Source organism: Coregonus clupeaformis, chromosome 6 (assembly GCF_020615455.1).
Source record: "Coregonus clupeaformis isolate EN_2021a chromosome 6, ASM2061545v1, whole genome shotgun sequence".
NCBI lineage: Eukaryota > Metazoa > Chordata > Actinopteri > Salmoniformes > Salmonidae > Coregonus > Coregonus clupeaformis.
In genome coordinates this window covers 41,997,700-42,020,504 of record NC_059197.1, presented here as the reverse complement: position 1 = coordinate 42,020,504, position 22,805 = coordinate 41,997,700, and the positions used below count along the sequence as shown (strand labels likewise).

General features: G+C 42.8%; 1 protein-coding gene across 3 annotated transcripts in view; it reads right to left on the bottom strand.

Moving 5' to 3' along the window:
- The window catches only part of LOC121567974 (2-(3-amino-3-carboxypropyl)histidine synthase subunit 1), a 101,159-nt gene that overhangs the window by 39,795 nt on the left and 38,559 nt on the right, over nucleotides 1-22,805 (bottom strand). For all 3 annotated transcript variants that reach the window (XM_041878402.2, XM_041878403.2, XM_041878404.2), the window contains exons 4-6: nucleotides 18,492-18,613; nucleotides 4,576-4,730; nucleotides 3,767-3,888 (exon numbers count right to left, since the gene is read on the bottom strand). In XM_041878402.2, coding sequence (XP_041734336.2) covers nucleotides 3,767-3,888; nucleotides 4,576-4,730; nucleotides 18,492-18,613 — 399 coding nt within the window. The remainder of the gene's footprint in view (nucleotides 1-3,766; nucleotides 3,889-4,575; nucleotides 4,731-18,491; nucleotides 18,614-22,805) is intronic.

The following is a 22,805-nucleotide window of genomic DNA, read 5'->3' as shown; positions in this document are numbered from 1 at the left end:
AATGTGTCTCAAGTTATATAAGGATTGAGAAGATCAGGTCTGTCTAGTAATTTGTCATAATCTTCTCAAGGGGGGAGTAGCAAGCTAGCCAGGCTACTTGCAGCTGACACAGAGCAAGCCACTTTTGAGAAGCAAGCGAGAGGAGAGAGAAAATGCCGACAGCATCATACCTCCACGCCCTCAGCTTGTATATAAAACTGGCTGCAGAAGCAAACTATGGGAATATTTTGATTACAGAGCAGATGAGGGCCAGCCCACCGAAACGAAGCAAAAGGTGTTACAAAGCAGTGCAGTGCAAGGGTGGTTTAGTTCCAAAAGGAAATAAAAAAAGTATTTTACACATGACATTTGCATTGTAACATTGTCGTTATTCTACTAAATTTGAATAATTTTTAAGTGACAATGACATGAACATATATTCAGCATCACAATCATGTGAGCATTATAATAGCATACACAAACCAAAAGTCACGTGAAATGCGCTCATAGCTTGACAGCGATATATTTTGACTACTTCGCGTTTGTCTGGGCTTGCTACTAGCCAGCCAGCACCCCTGGGCGGAGCATTGCACCCTGGGAAGTGAAATGCACTCTGGGAATTGTAGTATGCTGTGTCAAATCCATTGTATTTCTATGGTGTGTAGACTAATGTAGAAGCTTCAGAAATTAGCTTTAAAAGTCTCTTTATTTCGTTTTGGAACTAAACTATTCAATTAATACATTACATTATTTAGCTGTAATGAATAATGAATCATAGGTAATGAATGTCATTTGACCCAATATTATGGCCATAGATGAGCAAGTTACCCTAATACTGTATGTATCAAATTACATTTTAAAAGTTTAGATGTAATTGTAACATTATTTTGTCTGCTCCAAGTCGCTGATATGGTTTTGTGGAAAATTGAAGGTATTCTACTGTTATTTAATATGGTGTTATTTTATTTGTTCTACCAGTTATCAACATATTGTTCAATGTTTCAAAAAAAAAAAAAGACCAGTGGTTATTCCGTGACTTCAGCTAATACGCTTTTCTTTTGCAGTGGTATCGTTTCAGTATCGAGTATCGTTTTGTTATTGAGTATTACCATTTGTAATTAGCCCATCCAACTACCTCATCCCCATATTGTTATTTATTTTGCTAATTTGCACCCCAGTATCTCTATTTGCACATCATCTTCTGCACATCTATTACTCCAGTGTTAATACTAAATTGTAATTATTTTGCACTATGGCCTATTTATTGCCTTACCTCCATAACTTACTACATTTGCACACACTGTATATAGATGTTATATTGTGTTATTGACTGTATGTTTTGTTTATCCCATTTGTAACTCTGTTGTTGTTGTTTTTATCGCACTGCTTTGCTTTATCTTGGCCATGTCGCAGTTGTAAATGAGAACTTGTTCTCAACTGGCTTACCTGGTTAAATAAAGGTTAAATAAAAAAATAAAAAATAAAAATTGTTCCGGTATCGAGTGATACTAAACCTGGAATCGAAAGTCAAAAATCTGGTATTGTGGCAACACTAACAGGTAGATAGATGACAGAGAGTCAGGGACCGAGGATGGGGAAGGTAGGTTTAACAATGTCTGGGGAAGTGTTGGGTAGAAAGGTACTGTACGACAGAAACTGTGTAAGGCAGGTATGACAGAGGCTGTGTAATATACACAGTCCCAGTCAAAAGATTGGACATACCTACTCATTCAAGGGTTTTTCTTTATTTTTTACTATTTTCTACACTGTAGAATAATAGCGAAGACATCAAAACTATGAAATAACACATGGAATCATGTAGTAACCCAAAAAGTGTTAAACAAATCAAAATATATTTTAGATTTTAGATTCTTCAAAGTAGCCACCCTTTGCCTTGATGACAGCTTTTGACGTATGGGTGGTCCTCTGTAGCTCAATTGGTAGAGCATGGCGCTTGTAATGCCAGGGTAATGGGTTCGATCCCCGGGACCACCCATACGTAAAAATGTATGCACACATGACTGTAAGTCGCTTTGGATAAAAGTGTCTGTTAAATGGCATATTATTATTATTATTATAGCTTTAATAGTCAAAATAAAGAAAAACCCTGGAATGAGTAGGTGTCCAAACCTTTGACTGGTACTGTAGGTCTGACAGGCTGTGACTGTGTAAGGTACACTACCGTTCAAAAGTTTGGGGTCACTTAGAAATGTCCATCAAATTGATCAGAAATACAGTGCAGACATGGTTAATGTTGTAAATGGCTATTGTAGCTGGAAACAGCAGATTTTTTATGGAATATCTACATAGGCGTACAGAGGCCCATTATCAGCACCCATCAGTCCTGTGTTCCAATGGCACGCTGTGTTTGCTAATCCAAGTTTATCATTTTAAAAGGCTAATTGATCATTAGAAAACCATTTTGCAATTATGTTAGCACAGCTGAAAACTGTTGTGCTGATTAAAGAAGCAATAAAACTGGCCTTCTTGAGACTAGTTGAGTATCTGGAGCATCAGCAATTGTGGGTTCGATTACAGGCTCAAAATGGCCAGAAACAAATAACTTTCTTCTGAAACTCGTCAGTCTATTCTTGTTCTGAGAAATGAAGGCTATTCTATGCGAGAAATTGCCAAGAAACTGAAGATCTTGTACAACGCTGTGTACTACTCCCTCCACAGAACAGCACAAACTGGCTCTAACTAGAATAGAAAGAGGAGTGGGAGGCCCCGGTGCACAACTGAGCAAGAGGACAAATACATTAGCGTGTCTAGTTTGAGAAACAGACGCCTCACAGGTCCTCAACTGGCAGCTTCATTAAATAGTACCCGCAAAACACCAGTCTCAACGTCAACAGTGAAGAGGTGACTCCAGGATGCTGACCTTCTAGGCAGAGTTGCAAAGAAAAAGCCATATCTCAGACCGGCCAATAAAAATTAAAGATTAAGTTAAGAAAAGAACACAGACACTGGACGGAGGAAGATTGGAAAAAAGTGTTATAGACAGACAAATCGAAGTTTGAGGTGTTTGGATCACAAAGAAGAACATTTGTGAGACGCAGACCAAATGAAAAGATGCTGGGAAAAAGTGGGAGATTTGTACAGGGTAAAAGGGATCTTGAAGAAGGAAGGCTATCACTCCATTTTGCAACGCCATGCCACATCCTATGGACGGCGCTTGATTGGAGCCAATTTCCTCCTACAACAGGACAATGATCCAAAGCACAGCTCCAAACTATGCAATAACTATTTAGGGAAGAAGCAGTCAGCTGGTATTCTGTCTATAATGGAGTGGCCAGCACAGTCACCGGATCTCAACCCTATTGAGCTGTTGTGGGAGCAGCTTGACCGTAAGAAGTGCCCATCAAGCCAATCCAACTTGTGGGAGGTGCTTCAGGAAGCATGGGGTGAAATCTCTTCAGATTACCTCAACAAATTGACAACTAGAATGCCAAAGGTTTGCAAAGCTGTAATTGCTGCAAATGGAGGATTCTTTGACGAAAGCAAAGTTTGAAGCTCACAATTATTATTTATATTAAAAATCATTATTTCAAACTTTGTCAATGACTACATTTCCTATGCATTTTGCTATATTTCCTATTCAAACTCATTTCATGTATGTTTTCATGGAAAACAAGGACATTTCTAAGTGACCCCAAACTTTTGAACGGTAGTGTAGGTATGACAGAGGCTGTGTAATATAGGTCTGACAGGCTGTGACTGTGTAAGGTAGGTATGACAGAGGCTGAGAGTGGGATGGGTTTATAATGATAAAGGCTGAGTCTCTCACATGATGGCGTTGACATTTCGGTCGAGGCGGGGGGAGGTGCACCCTAGGATCTCTCCAGGGGACAGGGGACGACACTGGGGAACCACCACCTCATACTCTGGCCTCAGAGCTGCACTCACCGCCTGGGGGGGACAAACAAGGATTGATAGATGTAAAATAACACCACATCTTCTCTTTTCACACAAAGTGAGAGGCTGAGAGCGAGTGCCAACAATTTAGGCAAGAAAGAAGCGGCAGCATGCTCGGAGGCGGAGGAATAATTTGTGTTCTTTTCAGTTGGAGGTAAACAGGGAATATGGAGACTGACCTGACGACCCCCCACTCCATCTTGGACGACCTACACACACCGTGAGCGAAAAACATGACACCCACACCCAAACCGCCCCCAACACACAACAAAACCATGACACACACATCAGCATGTCAGGGTGTATAAATAACACAGGTTCCATTAGCAGGGGCCTGAACTATAGTTGGTAATGCACTGACAGAGGAGAGGAGATCAGCAGAGAGGAGACGGAGGAGGTTGCTAGCTCTACTGTGGATCTATAACTGCTTATGTAAAGGCCTGAGACTAGATACATGATCTGAGATTTCACAAACTCACTCCTCCTTTTAAGTCCAAAATAACTGCAGCTGGGTTTTCAAACCCACATTTGAACTGAACTTCAAGAGGCTGGCTCACGCAGGTGCAGAGCTTTTCTATGTATGCAGTAATCATGTAGGCTAGGCTTAAACTGTACATGTACACATAGGGTTAAACACACAGTCACCCACACACAAAGATGCACGTACACACACACGCATACCTGCAGTGCAGCCACAAACTGGATAGTGCTGACGAGTGCCAGAGTGTGTCCAGGGGGGAAGTTGAACTTGATCGTGTCCAGAAAGTGTGCGTTGTCCATCTGGATATCCACAAATACGTACAGCATCTTAATGCCTGCTGTAGAGTCTATAGGGACTGCAGAGAGACAAAGACAGGGTTAGGATTAATAATTGAATATGTTATGTCAGTTCTATAGCATAGACATGGAGTACTCCTCATATAGCTAGCATTAAACTACAGTCACAAACGTCTGCACACGCTGCACACACACACTATTGCAATAGAGCTGAAACCCTTTCCATGTGATCTTTTTTTTTGTCTTATTCTTGTTTGTTTCACCCACAAAATTATTTTGCATCTTCAAAGTGGTAGGCATGTTGTGCAAATCAAATGATACAAACCCCCAACAAATCCATTTTAATTCCATGTTGTAAGGCAACAAAATAGGAAAAATGTCAAGGGGGGTGAATACTTTCGCAAGCTACTGTACGACGCGCCCGCCTGGGCTCAGGAGAGCCAGAGACTTAGGGACAGCGGGGAGCGGGATGGAGGAGGTGGGAGAGAGGGCCGAGGGAGATGGGGGCACGGATAAAGTGAGTAGCACCATCTTTGGTTTTGATAATGGTAATTAGAGTTCCTCGTGTTACATGCAATTTACACATCTTGAGCAAAGGACATTTATGCTGTGATTAAGCAAATGAGTCATTGTCATGTAAATGTTGAAATATTTGTAATGTAGCTCATTTAATGCCGCAGACGTATGAATAAGAGATAAAGCAGAGAATGCATGACAGGGAGAGGAGTAGAGAGAGGGGGATGGAAGATATTAATCTTGACAGAGGGATGGTGGGAGATTGCAACACTTTATTCCCAAGTAGATAGTTTGTGGTTTGATATATAGAAGCAGAACTGAAGAGGAGAGAAGCGCTAGCTATTAGTGATGGGGGAAAACATCGATAGTTACATACCGTAATATTATTTTGGACAATATTATATTGATACTTTGACTCCAAGTACCTATTCATATTTTTTAATTATCAATAAATAAAACAATCATACTTTTTTTTATTTCTAGGTTGAGCTAATTGGCTGTACCTGCGCCAAAACGCCGGTATTTTTCATCCTATAGCTTGTTCTCCATCTTATTTTTTAAATAGTGAGCCAACATGTTTTTAGCACTTTTATTTCCATGACTGATAAAAAAATTTTCTCATGGTCTCTCGTCTCTCTGCAGCAGACATACACTGAGTATACCAAACATTAGGAACACATTCCTAATATTTAGTTGCATCCCCTTTTGCCATCAAAACAGACTCAATTCGTCAGTGCATTAACTCTAGAAGGTGTCGAAAGGGTTCCACAGGGATGCTGGCCCATGTTGACTCCAATGCTTCCCACAGTTGTGTCAAGTTGACTGGATGTCCTTTGGGTGGTGGACCATTCTTGATGCACATGGGAAACTGTTGAGCGTGAAAAACACAGCAGCGCTGCAGTTCTTGGAACAAACCGGTGCGCCTGGCACCTACTACCATACCCCGTTCAAAGGCACTTATATTTTTTGTCTTGCCCATTCACCCTCTGAATGGCACACATAAACAATCCATGTCTCAATTGTCTCTAGGCTTAAAAATCATTATTTAACCTGTCTCCTCCCCTTCATCTACACTGATTGAAGTGGATTTAATAAGTGACATCAATAAGTGATCATAGCGTTCACCTGGATTCACCTGGTCAGTCTACGTATAATGTTTTGTATACTCAGTGTAGAGCAATATGTTTGGAACATCAAATCGTAATAAAATCTAATCGCAATTAATAGAATCGTGAGAATCACAATACATATCATATCGGTACCTAAGTATCATGATAATACCGTACCGTGAGGCCCCTGGTAATTCTCAGTCCTACTAGCTATAGAAGTGGTCTGGAAGAAAACACATTGCCATTCAATTTTGGGTGGGACAGGGAGAGGTAATGTACTGTTTACATTTAAAAAAGAGGGGGAACGGGAGAAAGGAGGGGGAAGAGAACGAGAGCATTTGGAATTGTCAATTAGCAGGCAACAGGAGTGATTAATGGGTAGCAGTATCAGGAATGAAGGATGGAGAGAGATGGATAGTAAGAAACAGGCCTAGGTGGGAGACAGAGAGAAGTTAAAATGACCAGGCGCTTGGAATGGGGAGATGTTGTGGGACTGGGGACAGACACGGAGTAAAGACTCCACTTGCCCAGCTAGGCAGGCAGGCAGGCAGGCAGGCAGACAGACATGTAGGCAGACAGACAGCAGAAAGGCAGGCAGGCAGCAGGGCTGGTAGACAGGCAGGCATACAGCATGCAGGCAGACAGGCAGGCAGGCAGACGGCAGGCAGATAGACAAAGAGAGGCAGACAGCAGGCAGGCACACCGAAGGCAGGGAAGGAGATAGAGAGACAGCAGGGAGAAAGGGAGACAGCAGGGAGACAGACAGAGGAAGAGAGAATACCAGGCGGCTGGGCTGAGGAGATGTTATGGGGACTCAATTCTTACAGCCATTGTGGCAGTGAGAAGCGACTAAGGGAACACAGAGTGAAGTAAAGTCCCCACGTCTCCAGGCAGAGCAGAGCAGGCAGACAGAAAGAGACATAGGCATAGAGCTGCAGCTTGTTTACAGGTGCTCCCAAAAACAAAGGGCACAGCAGTGGGATCGATCCATTCTCTGATCACATTAGCACGGCTTTCTGAGAGCACTTAAATAACTCAAATTAAAGCCACTGCCAATGAGACAGCCCCAACTCACTCTCTTTCTCCCTCTCTCTTTCATTTACTCCTCCTTTCTCTAACACTCTTTCCATCTATTACTCACTCCCAAAGTCATACACTCATTCACTTATTTTCTCACTCATACAAACACTCACCCAGACATGAGAACATGCCGTACACATTGTAATTATTTTGCACTATAGCCTATAGCCTATTTTATTGCCTTACCTCCATAACTTGCTAAATTTGCACACATTGTATATATACAGTGGGGGAAAAAAGTATTTAGTCAGCCACCAATTGTGCAAGTTCTCCCACTTAAAAATATGAGAGAGGCCTGTAATTTTCATCATAGGTACACGTCAACTATGACAGACAAATTGAGAAAAAAAAATCCAGAAAATCACATTGTAGGATTTTTAATGAATTTATTTGCAAATTATGGTGGAAAATAAGTATTTGGTCACCTACAAACAAGCAAGATTTCTGGCTCTCACAGACCTGTATCTTCTTCTTTAAGAGGCTCCTCTGTCCTCCACTCGTTACCTGTATTAATGGCACCTGTTTGAACTTGTTATCAGTATAAAAGACACCTGTCCACAACCTCAATCAGTCACACTCCAAACTCCACTATGGCCAAGACCAAAGAGCTGTCAAAGGACACCAGAAACAAAATTGTAGACCTGCACCAGGCTGGGAAGACTGAATCTGCAATAGGTAAGCAGCTTGGTTTGAAGAAATCAACTGTGGGAGCAATTATTAGGAAATGGAAGACATACAAGACCACTGATAATCTCCCTCGATCTGGGGCTCCACGCAAGATCTCACCCCGTGGGGTCAAAATGATCACAAGAACGGTGAGCAAAAATCCCAGAACCACACGGGGGGACCTAGTGAATGACCTGCAGAGAGCTGGGACCAAAGTAACAAAGCCTACCATCAGTAACACACTACGCCGCCAGGGACTGAAATCCTGCAGTGCAAGATGTGTCCCCCTGCTTAAGCCAGTACATGACCAGGCCCGTCTGAAGTTTGCTAGAGTGCATCCAGAAGAGGATTGGAAGAATGTCATATGGTCAGATGAAACCAAAATATAACTTTTTGGTAAAAACTCAACTCGTTGTGTTTGGAGGACAAAGAATGCTGAGTTGCATCCAAAGAACACCATACCTACTGTGAAGCATGGGGGTGAAAACATCATGCTTTGGGGCTGTTTTTCTGCAAAGGGACCAGGACGACTGATCCGTGTAAAGGAAAGAATGAATGGGGCCATGTATCGTGAGATTTTGAGTGAAAACCTCCTTCCATCAGCAAGGGCATTGAAGATGAAACGTGGCTGGATCTTTCAGCATGACAATGATCCCAAACACACCGCCCGGGCAACGAAGGAGTGGCTTCGTAAGAAGCATTTCAAGGTCCTGGAGTGGCCTAGCCAGTCTCCAGATCTCAACCCCATAGAAAATCTTTGGAGGGAGTTGAAAGTCCGTGTTGCCCAGCGACAGCCCCAAAACATCACTGCTCTAAAGGAGATCTGCATGGAGGAATGGGCCAAAATACCAGCAACCGTGTGTGAAAACCTTGTGAAGACTTACAGAAAATGTTTGACCTGTGTCATTGCCAACAAATGGTATATAACAAAGTATTGAGAAACTTTTGTTATTGACCAAATACTTATTTTCCACCATAATTTGCAAATAAATTCATTAAAAATCCTACAATGTGATTTTCTGGATTTTTTTTCTCATTTTGTCTGTCATAGTTGACGTGTACCTATGATGAAAATTACAGGCCTCTCTCATCTTTTTTTAAGTGGGAGAACTTGCACAATTGGTGGCTGACTAAATACTTTTTTCCCCACTGTATGTATTTCTGTTGTATTTTTGACTTTGTTTTGTTTTACCCCATATGTAACTCTGTGTTGTTGTTTTTATCGCACTGCTTTGCTTTATCTTGGCCAGGTCGCAGTTGTAAATGAGAACTTGTTCTCAACTGGTTTACCTGGTTAAATAAAGGTGAAATAAAATAAAATAAATAAAAACATACAGTGCCTTGCAAAAGTATTCATCCCCCTTTGCGTTTTTCCTATTTTGTTGCATTACAACCTGTCATTTAAATTGATTTTTATTTGGATTTCATGTAATGGACATACACAAAATAGTCCAAATTGGTTAAGTGAAATGAAAAAAATTACTTGTTTCAAAAAATTCTAAAAAATAAATAACGGAAAAGTGGCGCGTGCATTTGTATTCACCCCCTTTGCTATGAAGCCCCTATATAAGATCTGGTGCAACCAATTACCTTCAGAAGTCACATAATTAGTTAAATAAAGTCCAACTGTGTGCAATCTAAGTGTCACATGATCTCAATATATACAGTTGAAGTTGGAAGTTTACATACACCTTAGCAAAATACATTTAAACTCCGTTTTTCAAAATTCCTGACATTTAACTTGGGTCAAACGTTTCGGGTAGCCTTCCACAAGCTTCCCACAATAAGTTGGGTGAATTTTGGCCACTTCCTCCTGACAGAGCTGGTGTAACTGAGTCAGGTTTGTAGGCCTCCTTGCTCGCACACGCTTTTTCAGTTCTGCCCACATTTTCTATAGGATTGAGGTCAGGGCTTTGTGATGGCCACTCCAATACCTTGACTTTGTTGTCCTTAAGCCATTTTGCCACAACTTTGGAAGTTTGCGACCAAGCTTTAACATCCTGACTGATGTCTTGAGATGTTTCCCCCTTTTTCCTCAAAACATAACGATGGTCATTATGGCCAAACAGTTTTTGTTTCATCAGACCAGAGGACATTTCTCCAAAAAGTACAATCTTTGTCCCCATGTGCAGTTGCAAACCGTAGTCTGGCTTTTTTATGGCGGTTTTGGAGCAGTGGCTTCTTCCTTGCTGAGAAGCCTTTCAGGTTATGTCGATACAGGACTTGTTTTACCGTGGATATAGATACTTTTGTACCCATTTCCTCCAGCATCTTCACAAGGTCCTTTGCTGTTGTTCTGGGATTGATTTGTTTATACTTGCGTACTATTGTTTGTACAGATGAACGTGGTACCATCAGGCGTTTGGAAATTGCTCCCAAGGATCAGACAGACTTGTAGAGGTCTACCATTTTTTCTTCTGATTTCTTTAGATTTTCCCATGATGTCAAGCTAAGAGGTACTAAGTTTGAAGGTAGGCCTTGCAATGCATCCACAAGTACACCTCCAATTGACTCAAATGATGTCAATAAGCCTATCAGAAGCTTCTTAAGCCATGACATCATTTTCTGAAATTTTCCAAGCTGTTTAAAGGCACAGTCAACTTAGTGTATGTAAACTTCTGACCCACTGCAATTGCGATACAGTGAATTATACAGTGGGGAAAAAAAGTATTTAGTCTGCCACCAATTGTGCAAGTTCTCCCACTTAAAAAGATGAGAGAGGCCTGTAATTTTCATCATAGATACACGTCAACTATGACAGACAAATTGAGGAAAAAAAATCCCGAAAATCACATTGTATGATTTTTAATGAATTTATTTGCAAATTATGGTGGAAAATAAGTATTTGGTCACATACAAACAAGCAAGATTTCTGGCTCTCACAGACCTGTAACTTCTTCTTTAAGAGGCTCCTCTGTCCTCCACTCGTTACCTGTATTAATGGCACCTGTTTGAACTTGTTATCAGTATAAAAGACACCTGTCCACAACCTCAAACAGTCACACTCCAAACTCCCACTATGGCCAAGACCAAAGAGCTGTCAAAGGACACCAGAAACAAAATTGTAGACCTGCACCAGGCTGGGAAGACTGAAACTGCAATAGGTAAGCAGCTTGGTTTGAAGAAATCAACTGTGGGAGCAATTATTAGGAAATGGAAGACATACAAGACCACTGATAATCTCCCTTGATCTGGGGCTCCACGCAAGATCTCACCCGTGGGGTCAAAATGATCACAAGAACGGTGAGCAAAAATCCCAGAACCACACGGGGGACCTAGTGAATGACCTGCAGAGAGCTGGGACCAAAGTAACAAAGCCTACCATCAGTAACACACTACGACGCCAGGGACTCAAATCCTGCAGTGCTAGACGTGTCCCACTGCTTAAGCCAGTACATGTCCAGGCCCGTCTGAAGTTTGCTAGAGTGCATTTGGATGATCCAGAAGAGGATTGGGGAGAATGTCATATGGTCAGATGAAACCAAAATAGAACATTTTGGTAAAAACTCAACTCGTCGTGTTTGGAGGACAAAGAATGCTGAGTTGCATCCAAAGAACACCATACCTACTGTGAAGCATGGGGGTGGAAACATCATGCTTTGGGGCTGTTTTTCTGCAAAGGGACCAGGACGACTGATCTGTGTAAAGGAAAGAATGAATGGGGCCATGTATCGTGAGATTTTGAGTGAAAACCTCCTTCCATCAGCAAGGGCATTGAAGATGAAACGTGGCTGGGTCTTTCAGCATGACAATGATCTCAAACACACCGCCCGGGCAACGAAGGAGTGGCTTCTTAAGAAGCATTTCAAGGTCCTGGCGTGGCCTAGCCAGTCTCCAGATCTCAACCCCATAGAAAATCTTTGGAGGGAGTTGAAAGTCCGTGTTGCCCAGCGACAGCCCCAAAACATCACTGCTCTAGAGGAGATCTGCATGGAGGAATGGGCCAAAATACCAGCAACAGTGTGTGAAAACCTTGTGAAGACTTACAGAAAACATTTGACCTGTGTCATTGCCAACAAAGGGTATATAACAAAGTATTGAGAAACTTTTCTTATTGACCAAATACTTATTTTCCACCATAATTTGCAAATAAATTCATTAAAAATCCTACAATGTGATTTTCTGGATTTTTTTTCTCATTTTGTCTGTCATAGTTGACGTGTACCTATGATGAAAATTACAGGCCTCTCTCATCTTTTTAAGTGGGAGAACATGCACAATTGGTGGCTGACTAAATACTTTTTTTCCCCACTGTAAGTGAAATAATCTGTCTGTAAACAATTGTTGGAAAAATGACTTGTGTCATGCACAAAGTAGATGTCCTAACCAACTTGCCAAAACGATAGTTTGTTAACAAGAAATATGTGGAGTGGTTGAAAAACTAGTTTTAATGACTCCAACCTAAGTGTATGTAAACTTCCGACTTCAACTGTATACACCTGTTATGAAAGGCCCCAGAGTCTGCAACACCACTAAGCAAGGGGCACCACCAAGCAAGTGGCACCATGAAGACCAAGGAGCTCTCCAAACAGGTCAGGGACAAAGTTGTGGAGAAGGCCCTGTGTAGCTCAGTTGGTAGAGCATGGCGCTTGCAACGCCAGGGTTGTGGGTTCGTTTCCCACGGGGCCCAATATGAAAAATTTATGCACTCACTAACTGTAAGTCGCTCTGGATAAGAGCATCTGCTAAATGACTAAAATGTAAAAATGTAAAGTACAGATCAGGGTTGGATTATAAAAGAATATCAGAAACTTTGAACATCCCACAGAGCACCATTAAATCCATTATTAAAAAATGGAAAGAATATGGCATCACAACAAACCTGCCAAGAGAGGGCCGCCCACTAAAACTAACGGACCAGGCAAGGAGGGCATTAATCAGAGAGGCAACAAAGACACCAAAGATAACCCTGAAGGAGCTGCAAAGCTTCACAGCGGAGATTTGAGTATCTGTCCATAGGACCACTTTAAGACGTACACTCCACAGAGCTGGGCTTTACGGAAGAGTGGCCAGAAAAAAGCCATTGCTTAAAGAAAAAAAGAAGCAAACAAGTTTGGTGTTTGCCAAAAGGCATGTGGGAGACTCCCCAAACATATGGAAGAAGGTACTCTGGTCAGATGAGACTAAAATTTAGCTTTTTGGCCATCAAGGAAAACGCTTCAGTGGCTAGATGTGCCTAGCTTATAGAGACATACCACAAGAGACATGCAGCTGTAATTGCTGCAAAAGGTGGCTCTACAAAGTATTGACTTCAAAGTGGTAGGCATGTTGTGTAAATCAAATGATACAAACCCCCAAAAGCCACTGTATACAAGCACACACACGTAAGCACGAATGCTCACACACACACACAGCCACACACACACACACAAAGCAACAGCAGGTGGGACAGAGGAAAACCTCATAAAGTCAGAGAATGACAGATGACAGGTAGCGATAGGAAAAATATGAAAAATAGGTGGAGAGGGAGAGATAGAGTGAAGAGAGGGAGAGACAGCATTTTCATGTGTCAGTCAGGGAGGGCAGAGTGTCTTTAATCTCCTGCAGGTGTCTGACACCTTTCGTTGTGTTGCAGATGAAGCCTCAACACTTTCACTACATGTGATGCTGACTGCTGTCAGTCAACCACAGCTATAGAGACCTCATCCATTCCTCATAGAGCAGAGAGAACACAGAGTGTCTGCCAAGGTTGGGTCAATTCTATTTCAATTCAGCCAGTTCAGGGAGTGCTGCAAAATACTAATTGATTATGATTGGCCGTTTAGATTTTTGGAATCGTGTTTCATGTTCAGGTTAATTTGTTCCCTTCACATGACAGAGGACATGTGAATTATGTGATGAATACATAGTGCCTTCAGAAAGTACTCATATCCCTTGACATATTCCACATTTTCTCACCCATCTACACACAATACCCCATAATGACAAAGTGAAAGCATATTTTTAGAAATGTTAGCAAATTTGTTGAAAATGAAAAACATAAATAATTCATTTACATAAGTATTTCTGGGTAAGTCTAAGAGCTTTGCACACCTGGATTGTACAATATCTGCACATTCATCCGTTTTTTTTAGTTCTTCGAGCTCTGTCAAGTTGGTTGTTGATCATTGCTTGACAGCCATTTTTAAGTCTTGCCATACATTTTCAAGCCGATTTAAGTCAAAACTGTAACTAGGCCACTCAGGAACATTTAATGTTGTCTTGGTAAGTGTATATTTGGCCTTGTGTTTTAGGTTATTGTCCTGCTGAAAGGTGAATTCATCTCCCAGTGTCTGTTGGAAAGCAGGCTGAACCAGGTTTTCCTCTAGGATTTTGCCTGTGCTTAGCTCTATTCGTTTATTTTCATCCCCAAAAAAACTCCCTAGTCCTTGCCGATGACAAGCATACCCATAACATGATGCAGCCACCACCATGCTTGAAAATATGAAGTGGTAGTCAGTGATGTGTTGGATTTGTCCCAAACATAATGCTTTGCATTCATGGCATTAAGTTAATTTCTTTGCAGTTTTACTTTAGTGCCTTATTGCAAACAGGATGCATGTTTTGGAATATTTTGTATTCTGTACAGGCTTCCTTCTTTTCATTCTGTCATTTAGGTTCGAATTGTCCAGTAACTACAATGTTGTTGATCCATTCTCAGTTTTCGCCTATCACAGCCAATAAACTCAGTAACTTTTTTAAAGTCACCATTGGCCTCATGGTGAAATCCCTGAGCAGTTTCCTTCCTCTCCGGCAACTGAGTTAGGAAGGATGCCTGTATCTTTGTAGTGACTGGGTGTATTTATACATCATCCAAAGTGTAATTAATAACTTCACCATGCTCAAAGGGATATTCTACTTTGCGAGGCATTGGAAAACCTCCCTGGTGGTTGAATCTGTGTTTGAAATTCACTGCTCGACTGAGGGACTTTACAGATAATTGTATGTGTGGGGTATAGAGCTGAGGTAGTCATTCAAAAATCATGTTAAACACTATTATTGCACACAGAGTGAGTCCATGCAACTTATTATGTGACTTGTTAAGCACATTTTTTTATCCCATGAACTTATTTAAGCTTGCCATAACAAAGCGGTTGAATACTTATTGACGCAAGACTTTTCAGCTTTTCATTTTTAATTAATTAGTCAACATTTCTAAAAACATAATTCTACTTTGACATTATGGGGTATTGTGTGTAGGCCAGTGACACACAATCTCAATTTAATAAATGTTAAATTCAGGCTGTAACACAACAAAATGTGGAATAAGTCAAGGGGTGTGAATACATTCTGAAGGCACTGTACATCATTCTAATGACTTGATATGATATTGACCCCAGTCCTGATGCCCACTAACTTTATAGAGAATTTTACTGTTTTAACACAGCATTTGGACTATAGTGATGGGGGGGAAAAAATCGATACAGTTACATATCAGGACATTATTATATATAAATATTTTCTTTTGTACTTTTTACCCCTTTCTCTCCCCAATTTCATGATATCCAATTGGTAGTTACAGTCTTGTCCCATCGCTGTAACTCCCGTACGGACTCGGGAGAGGCGAAGGTCGAGAGCCATGCGTCCTCCGAAACACGACCCCGCCAAGCCGTACTGCTTCTTGTCACACTGCTCGCTTAACCCAGAAGCCAGCCGCACCAATGTGTTGGAGGAAACACCATACAGCTGGCGACCGAAGTCAGCGTGCATGCGCCCGGCCCGCCACAAGGAGTCGCTAGAGCGCGATGGGACAAGGACATCCCAGCCAGCCAAACCCTCCCCTAACCCGGAAGATGCTGGGCCAATTGTGCGCCGCCTCATAGGTCTCCCGGTCGCAGCCGGCTGCGACACAGCCCGTGATCGAACCCGGGTCTGTAGTGACGCCTCTAGCACTGCGATGCAGTGCCTTAAACAGCTGCGGTCTCTGGATATTATTTTTGACGATATATCATATAGTTTTAACAATATCGGCATATTATTTTTGCGCTAGTTGGCTGTACCTGCACCAAAACTCCAGTATTTTTCTTCATAGCTTGTTCTCCATCTTTTTAAATAGGGAACCAAATTGTTTTCAGCACTTTTATTTCCATGAATGATCAAAACTCGTTTTCTCATGGCTCTCTCTTGTCCCTTTACAGCAGACATACGGTGAGCAATATGTTTGGAACATCGAATCGCAATAAAATCACAGAACATATATTGTATTGGCACCTAAGCATCGTGATAATATCATGTCGTGATGTCCCTGGCAATTCCCAGCCCTATTGGACTAGTGGAATTTCATCCAGTCATTTAGTAGCTCAGCGGAGGACAATGTAGTGGAGGCATCTCATTTCAGCCTGGTAACTGCTGCCTTTTCTCCATCTCTCTCATGGTGTAATCATTGGTTTTTATCATGTTCTCTTGTATGTGGGTGCAAAACAGAGTGTGTGTTGTGTGTCTATTGGTTGGTTAGAGTGGGTGTATTGTTTGCTTGTTGTTTTGTTAGAGCGGTCGGCTGGTGAATTGGATTAATATTCTCGTGGTCAGGTGTGGTATTTGGGAGAGGTGAGCCTTGTTCGGCTCGTTCTGCCAGGGAGATATCAGAAATATTGATTCAGCATTTCCTGCTATATTGTGCTGCAGACAGGCAGAGAGCAGCGCAGAGAATGACAGGTCCTTAAGATCTGAACAGGCTTTTCAAAGGACAGCCCTAATGCATGTTCTCCATTGACCGTCTGAATAAATGTGCTGCTGTCCAGCCTCTAAAGGTCTGATAGGCCTTACAAAGCTGCAGCTAAGCACACACACTGAGCTATTGAGTACTACCCAGTGCCAGGCACTTATAGTACATGTGCTGCTGGTATTGATCTGTTTTATACCCTGGCAGGAGGCCATGGTGTCTGTCTATCATACTTATGCCCCGAGTATGTGTGGTGTGTGTGTGTGTAGCTGTATGTGTGTCATGGTTTCTATTCCAGTGCTAAGAATGACAGAAATCACATTTAGATTATGGTAATGCATCTTAATAGAACACGCAACTCATCTAATGAAGAAGCCAATAAAACGTCATTTTCAAACAATAAAAAAATATTTATGGGGTAAATCAGCTTTAATATTGTAGATAGATTGTGGCTTGCATCAATGTAATTGTCTGCATCATTTCCAATCCCCCATATATATTTTTTGTAAAAAAAAGTATTACAACACCTACTCATTCAAGGGTTTTTCTTTATTTTTTTAAAACTATTTTCTACATTGTAGAATAATAGTGAAGACATCAAAACTATGAAATAACATATGGAATCATGTAGTAACCAAAATAGTGTTAAACAAATCAATATATATTTTATATTTGAGATTCTTCAAATAGCCACCCTTTGCCTTGATGACAACTTCGCACACTCTTGGCATTCTCTCAACCAGCTTCACCTGGAATGCTTTTCCAACAGTCTTGAAGGAGTTCTCATGTATGCTGAGCACTTGTTGGCTGCTTTTCCTTCACTCTGAGGTCCGACTCATCCCAAACCATCTCAATTTGGTTGAGGTCGGGGGATTGTGGAGGCCAGGTCATCTGATGCAGCACTCCATCACTCTCCTTCTTGGTAAAATAGCCATTACACAGCCTGGAGGTGTGTTGGGTCATTGTCCTGTTGAAAAACAAATGATAGTCCCACTAAGCCCAAACCAGAAGGAATGGCGTATCGCTGCAGAATGCTGTGGTAGCCATGCTGGTTAAGTGTGCCTTGAATTCTAAATAAATCACAGACGGTGTCACCAGCAAAGCACCCCCACACCATATCACCTCCTCCTCCATGCTTCACGGTGGGAACTACACATGCGGAGATCATCCGTTCAACCACACCGCGTCTCACAAAGACACGGCGGTTGGAACCAAAAATCTCCAATTTGGACCCCAGACCAAAGGACAAATTTCCACCGGTCTAATGTCCATTGCTCGTGTTTCTTGGCCCAAGCAAGTCTCTTCTTATTATTGGTGTCCTTTAGTAGTGGTTTCTTTGCAGCAATCGACCATGAAGGCCTGATTCATACAGTCCCCTCTGAACAGTTGATGTTGAGATGTGTCTGTTACTTGAACTCTGTGAAGCATTTATTTGGACTGCAATTTCTGAGGCTGGTAACTCTAATGAACGTATCCTCTGCAGCAGAGGTAACTCTGGGTCTTCCTTTCCTGTGGCGGTCCTCATGAGAACCAGTTTCATCATAGCGCTTGATGGTTTTTGCGACTGCACTTGAAGAAACGTTCAAAGTTCTTTCAATTTTCCGGATTGACTGACCTTCATGTCTTAAAGTAATGATGGACTGTCGTTTCTCTTTGCTTATTTGAGCTGTTCTTGCCAAAAGCCGGCTAACGGAAACCCTGGTGTGTGTGCATTTATGTTCGTGCATGCTTTAGGGATGGGATTCGATTAATAATGAGTACTTCCATTGTGCCTGTGAGTCGTGTGTGTGTTTGTGTATGTGACTTACTGAGGCAGCTGTGGCCATAGTGCACCATGAAGTCTGCCCCCAGGGCACGAGCCGTGAAGTCGTCCACGCAGCAGGCTCCGTACGTCACATCCCCCATCACAATGGTGTCTGCCTCTGTGAACCTGGGACAGACACACACACACAGATCATGATAAAAACCACTCCTCTGACCGTACATGAACACAAATTGAACTGTCCTCCTGTCATTCGACACACACGCACGCACACACACACACACACAGCTCAGTCTATTAGCCCCACTGACCTCCCCCTCTCCCGATGGTTACCATGGTGAGCGATACCCCACCTGGCTCCGAGCACAGTGGCATCCTGATAGGGTCAGCGGGATCAATCCCCAGTCTCAGCATGTTACCATGTACTGGCTGTCTCTGACTGGGACAAGTCATTAAGTAGATCAATCCCCAGTCTCACCATGTACTGGCTGTCTCTGACTGGGACAAGTCATTAAGTAGATCAATCCCCAGTCTCACCATGTACTGGCTGTCTCTGACTGGGACAAGTCATTAAGTAGATCAATCCCCAGTCTCACCATGTACTGGCTGTCTCTGACTGGGACAAGTCAAGCAGAGGGATTAGGAGTGACTCATATGAGTCATATCACTCAGATATTGCTTTTCCATCCCTTTATGATTGACATGCCAAACATCAATAGGGCCTACAGAGCAGTCAGGTTGGTTGGTGGTCCCTGAATAGGAGTCAATCATCATTGAACAACAGAGCAGCAGTCAGTCAGTCAGTCCGTCTGCATCAACAGATGAGATATATTAGAGGTTCAGGATAAATAGAGACTAGTTGATAAGCTGATTAGTGGGGGTAGGGGTAAGTAAGGACAAATAGGGGGGGTAATAGGGTACAGGCCCAAGTATGGATTCTGGATGGAAACTGCAGAGGCAGGGTCAATTACAGATGATCTGTCCATCTGTGGTCTTAGCATAAACATACTATCAACTGCCCTATCCCCAACTCCACATTACATGCATCTACTACAGAAGGTATTTTCTAAGGAGAAAGCCACAAAGCTATACAATTTTTTCTTTTGCTCTAATAAATTAAAAGCAGCAAATTAATTCATTCTGCATCTCATCATCCCTTCCGGGGGATTAAAATGCAAAGTAAAACTCATAAACGCTGAATAAAAGGAGTGAATGACGAAAGCTGGGAAAGAGAGGTGTGAATGGATAAAGTACAGAGCGGGGAAAGAGAGAGCTGGAGATTAGGAGAGATGGGTGTTGGAGGAGAGGGGGGTGTTGTTGTTGCTGTGGTTTAGTGAGTGTGTTTTTACATACACTGCTCAAGAAAATAAAGGGAACACTAAAATAACACATCCTAGATCTGAATGAATGAAATAATCTTATTAAATACTTTTTTCTTTACATAGTTGAATGTGCTGACAACAAAATCACACAAAAATTATAAATGGAAATCAAATGTATCAACCCATGGAGGTCTGGATTTGGAGTCACACTCAAAATTAAAGTGGAAAACCACACTACAGGCTGATCCAACTTTGATGTAATGTCCTTAAAACAAGTCAAAATGAGGCTCAGTAGTGTGTGTGGCCTCCACGTGCCTGTATGACCTCCCTACAACGCCTGGGCATGCTCCTGATGAGGTGGCGGATGGTCTCCTGAGGGATCTCCTCCCAGACCTGGACTAAAGCATCCGCCAACTCCTGGACAGTCTGTGGTGCAACGTGGCGTTGGTGGATGGAGCGAGACATGATGTCCCAGATGTGCTCAATTGGATTCAGGTCTGGGGAACGGCGGGCCAGTCCATAGCATCAATGCCTTCCTCTTGCAGGAACTGCTGACACACTCCAGCCACATGAGGTCTAGCATTGTCTTGCATTAGGAGGAACCCAGGGCCAACCTCACCAGCATATGGTCTCACAAGGGGTCTGAGGATCTCATCTCGGTACCTAATTGCAGTCAGGCTACCTCTGGCGAGCACATGGAGGGCTGTGCGGCCCCCCAAAGAAATGCCTCCCCACACCATGACTGACCCACCGCCAAACCGGTCATGCTGGAGGATGTTGCAGGCAGCAGAACGTTCTCCACGGCGTCTCCAGACTCACGTCTGTCACATGTGCTCAGTGTGAACCTGCTTTCATCTGTGAAGAGCACAGGGTGCCAGTGGTGAATTTGCCAATCTTGGTGATCTCTGGCAAATGCCAAACGTCCTGCACGGTGCTGGGCTGTAAGCACAACCCCCACCTGTGGACGTCGGGCCCTCACACCACCCTCATGGAGTCTGTTTCTGACCGTTTGAGCAGACATGCACATTTGTGGCCTGCTGGAGGTCATTTTGCAGGGCTCTGGCAGTGCTCCTCCTGCTCCTCCTTGCACAAAGGCGGAGGTAGCGGTCCTGCTGCTGGGTTGTTGCCCTCCTACAGCCTCCTCCACGTCTCCTGATGCACTGGCCTGTCTCCTGGTAGCGCCTCCATGCTCTTGACACTACGTTGACAGACACAGCAAACCTTCTTGCCACAGCTCGCATTGATGTGCCATCCTGGATGAGCTGCACTACCTGAGCCACTTGTGTGGGTTGTAGACTCCGTCTCATGCTACCACTAGAGTGAAAGCACCGCCAGCATTCAAAAGTGACCAAAACATCAGCCAGGAAGCATAGGAACTGAGAAGTGGTCTGTGGTCACCACATGCAGAACCACTCCTTTATTGGGGGTGTCTTGCTAATTGCCTATAATTTCCACCTGTTGTCTATTCCATTTGCACAACAGCATGTGAAATTTATTGTCAATCAGTCTTGCTTCCTAAGTGGACAGTTTGATTTCACAGAAGTGTGATTGACTTGGAGTTACATTGTGTTGTTTAAGTGTTCCCTTTATTTTTTTGAGCAGTGTATTTAGGCTAGCCAGGATAGGTAGTATTAATAGTGAGAATAAAGGGGGAAACAGGAGACTGCAACAGACAGTTTAGCCTAACCACCAACCCAGTCTGACTAACAGCTGGCTGTGTACTGCTGCCCAGTCTATGAACCATTAGATACTGTACACGGGCTGCCCAGTCTATGAACCATTAGATACTGTACAAGGCTACATAGGCCATTTCCTCTCACTGTTTTAATTTCTCTCTTCCACTGGATGTTCATTGTACCTTCAACCTTCAGTTTAATAAGAGGTGGTTCAAAGTTCAGACTCTTTCTCATCTCTCTGTTTCCATCTCTCTTTCTCTATTTTTCCATCTCCCTCTGTTTACACCCATCTCCTAATTCCCCCTCTCTTTTCATATCTATATTTCTTGGAATCCCTGTCCCTTTCTCTCCTCTCTGTTTTCCTCTCTCTCTTTGTCTCTATCGATGCTCGACTACCTTCACCCCCCAGAGGGGCATGGACTCTCTTTATATTTGTTCTCTTTCTCCATTTCCCTCTCTCTTTCTGTAATGGCTGCTCTTGTGTGAAGGACACTACAGGCTACCTGAGCCTAGTAAAACACAGCCACTCGGATGAAGGGAACTCATCCGGTAAATCAATATTGGCCTTCCAAGCTTTTATTCGCTTTTCCTTTCTCTCGTCAAGGTCTTGATTTCAGTGTGTGTTGTGTGTGTATGACAGAGAGAGAGAGAGAGAGCGAGAGCGCTGCGCAATAGAGGGATCATGATAACGGGAGACTATGAGACTAAGTGTTAGTAGCTCTCTCTCTGAGTCTGAACAATAGGCTTCCTTAAATCTCATTGCCGCTGTTCTTTTAAGGCATACTAATGGCATTGTTAGAGCTGCATAAATGTATGTCTCCCAGCTAAAGAATATATACGGCTATCCCACAAGAATGCTGAAGAGAGATGCCCTGCAGTCTACCCACCACAGCAGCAGTCTACCCACCACAGCAGCAGTCTACCCACCACAGCAGCATACTGCAATCTCTACAATCCAAACGACAGCACTGCAGAATATTACTGTATCTAATCAAGCATCCATCTGCAAGAAATACCATTATTATGCCATCTTATTGGCGCTACACATCTAATTATTTCCACTGCGTGAGTACACTGAAATACCTGGGTAATAAATGAAATGAATCTGATTACAGAGCTGAGGCCCAATGAGAGATGTGATGCTACCTGGGACCGGGAGAGTAATTACAGAGCATAGAGGAGAAGGGCTGAACGAGGGAGAGAAAGAAGGAAAGAGAGAGGGGGCGATAGAAGGAGAGAGGGATAAAGAGAGAGAGAGAAGAGAGAGACACAGAGAGAGACAGAAGAGAGAGACAGAAGAGAGAGACAGAGAGAGAGACAGAGAGAGACAGAAGAGAGAGACAGAGAGAGAGAGAGAGAGAG